The sequence below is a fragment of the Alosa pseudoharengus genome, unplaced genomic scaffold, assembly GCF_046254945.1.
Source record: "Alosa pseudoharengus isolate Yale_2024_CS ecotype anadromous, Long Island Sound unplaced genomic scaffold, YU_APseudo_1.1 YU_APseudo_1.1_scf_10, whole genome shotgun sequence".
NCBI classification, from domain to species: domain Eukaryota; kingdom Metazoa; phylum Chordata; class Actinopteri; order Clupeiformes; family Clupeidae; genus Alosa; species Alosa pseudoharengus.
The window spans coordinates 32718329-32720828 of record NW_027468565.1 but is presented as its reverse complement, the minus strand read 5'-3'; the positions used below and the strand labels follow the sequence as shown (position 1 = coordinate 32720828).

Here is a 2500-nt window from a genome sequence, read left to right as displayed (position 1 = left end):
ATAGCTGAGGAACGAGCGGACATCATCTCAAAGTATGACAAGGTCAGTATACGGGCAGTTAGCCTAGCTCTTAGCAATCTGCTATGCTTTGTCATATGGGTAGTTATCCTAACAAAGAGCACTCCGCTACACTCACCTATATGGGGAGGTAGCATAGCTCTGAGCCTTCTGTTTGGCTCAACCATTGGGCTGTTAGCCTAGCTCTGAGCCACTCTGCTACACTCACACATATGGGAGGTTAGCCTAGCTCTGAGCCCTTGGCTACACTGAGTTGAATGAGTCAGTGCTGAAACACGTGCCACATATTTTCACCAGTGCACTCTGCCTGACTGGTTTTTGTCAGCCAGAGGTGACATTGTGTCCTGACCTGTTCATGTGCCTGATATAGAAACAAGGAGAGTCATCCTTTGTGTGAGGCAAGGACTGCATTGGTCAGAGGGCATGCTGTGGTTTTTGTTTACCTGCGTGAGGTGACTCACTCTGTCCTACTGTGTATGTGTAGGAAGGTGTGTGTGTGTGTGTGTGTGTGTGTATCTGTAGGAAGGTGTGTGTGTGTGTGTGTGTTTGTGTGTGAGTGTATACGTGTAGGAAGGTGTGACCGAAAGGGAGATGGTGATTGTCCTGCCACAGACAGGAAGTTGGACATTAGCAGGCACTGATTCATGAGTGCCCTCATTAACATTGGCTGGCTCAGAGGAGCCGTAGGAAAGACTGACTTATGATTGGTCGGTTATGAGGTGCCACGTTTTCCTCAGCACATGCTACAGGGAAGTGTTTTGTGTGTGTGCGTGTGCGTGCAGGCATGCATGCGTCTGCTGGGGAGATGCTGTTATTCTGTTTTTACACAGCTGCTATTACTCTTCTGCACACACACACACACACACACACACACACACACACACACACACACACACACACACACACACACACACACACACTTCCTTCTTACTGATGTGAGTAATGATGCTTGGTTCACTTTCATTTGGATGTGCCTCAGACAGACAGAGTTTGAGGCACATATATGGTTAAATAAGAGCTGATGGTCTGTGAAGTAGAAAATAAAGTGCTCCCGAGGTGATATGTGTTGCACAATGTTTTGGCTGATGGCGTTTGGCGGGATCCCATGTGCACGGATAAAGCTCAGCGTGATGGCTCTGTGAAGCATGACTCTAAATAAAGCATTAGTCTCCTACCTACCCCAGCAACTCCGGGATAGCAGCAAAAGGTCTTTTTTTTTAAAAAAGTGGTCATATTGTACAAGCTTTTGTACTTTTCATCAGGAAGTTATTTTTTGTATGCATCTAAACAAACGTGTGTGTGTGTGTGTGTGTGTGTGTGTGTGTGTGTGTGTGTGTGTGTGTGTGTGTGTGTGTGTGTGTGTGTGTGTGTGTGTGTGTGTGTGTGTGTGTGTGTGTGTGTGTGTGTAGGGCAGGCACAAGGACCTTCACATCGACCCCTGGGAGGATGGCGACTTCAGCATCTACAAGTTCACTGACCGCTTTGGTTTCAAACAGTAAGTCTTGTTTTCTCCAGGCTGAGCCCCAGTTACAGTGGCTTACACATTCACCCAGAGGTGACCATGTCCTCATTACACCTTTTCAGAGCAGTCACCATGGTCAGGCAAGGGCCTTTACCCACACGCAACCGTGTCCTAATCGCAGGCAAGCATTTGCTGTGCCCCATTGAGTGTCCTCACTCTAAATCAAATCAAATTAGATATGCACTTCTGTTGCATCACATCTCTTGTTTAATATCCCACTTCAACGCAAGCAACAGAAGAAAATAGAAACGCGGCCCCCTGATAAACCTCACCACACTGAGTCACTCGCCAGGGAAAAATACACGCTTGCTGTGATGTTGAGATATAAGTTAGTATTTACGACTACTGTTACTACGGAACAGGTTTTATGTGCATATGGAGTGATATTTTTGGGTGATCCCTGGGTTTATTTTCTATTTGATTTCTTTGAACATATGATCATATGGTTTTCCACAGTGAGAAGGAGCTCCCAACACGAAGTGCCGTGGAGGAGAAGGTAGTCATTCACTAGACATGTACACACATCTCTCATGCAAACCTAGGAAACACGGTTGACCTGCATACACTAATTTTCACCAGTAGACTGTTTTCTGGACCAGAATGTTGATGTAAACTGTTGTTTACCTGTAGTTGTTGACCTTTGGTTTGTGTTTGTTTGCGTGTGACCAGCAAAGAATGCAGGAGATTGAGCGGGTGGACAAATGGCTGAAGATGGTGAAAAAGTGGGACAAGTACAGGAACAGTGATAAGGTAACACACACACACACACACACACACACAAACACACACACACCAGGGCACCGGTGCGACCAGCTATTCGAGAGAGGAAAAAGTGTCCGCATTGAAACTCTACCTTTGGTTCAATAACAGACACATATTTGGCCAATATCGTGGTTTAAACAAATCACAGATAGTGAAGGGCGGGACCTCCCCTCTGATTGGCCGTGGCCCAGTGCCTGT

At 46.4% G+C, this 2500-nt stretch overlaps 1 protein-coding gene across 1 annotated transcript in view; it reads left to right on the top strand.

Annotated features, from left to right (window-relative positions):
• Positions 1-2500, top strand: part of LOC143106169 (uncharacterized) — a 38975-nt gene that overhangs the window by 19457 nt on the left and 17018 nt on the right. The window contains exons 2-5 of the mRNA XM_076270382.1: positions 1-42; positions 1428-1513; positions 1997-2036; positions 2210-2290. The exon at positions 1-42 is cut by the window's left edge and continues 32 nt beyond it. Coding sequence (XP_076126497.1) covers positions 1-42; positions 1428-1513; positions 1997-2036; positions 2210-2290 — 249 coding nt within the window. The remainder of the gene's footprint in view (positions 43-1427; positions 1514-1996; positions 2037-2209; positions 2291-2500) is intronic.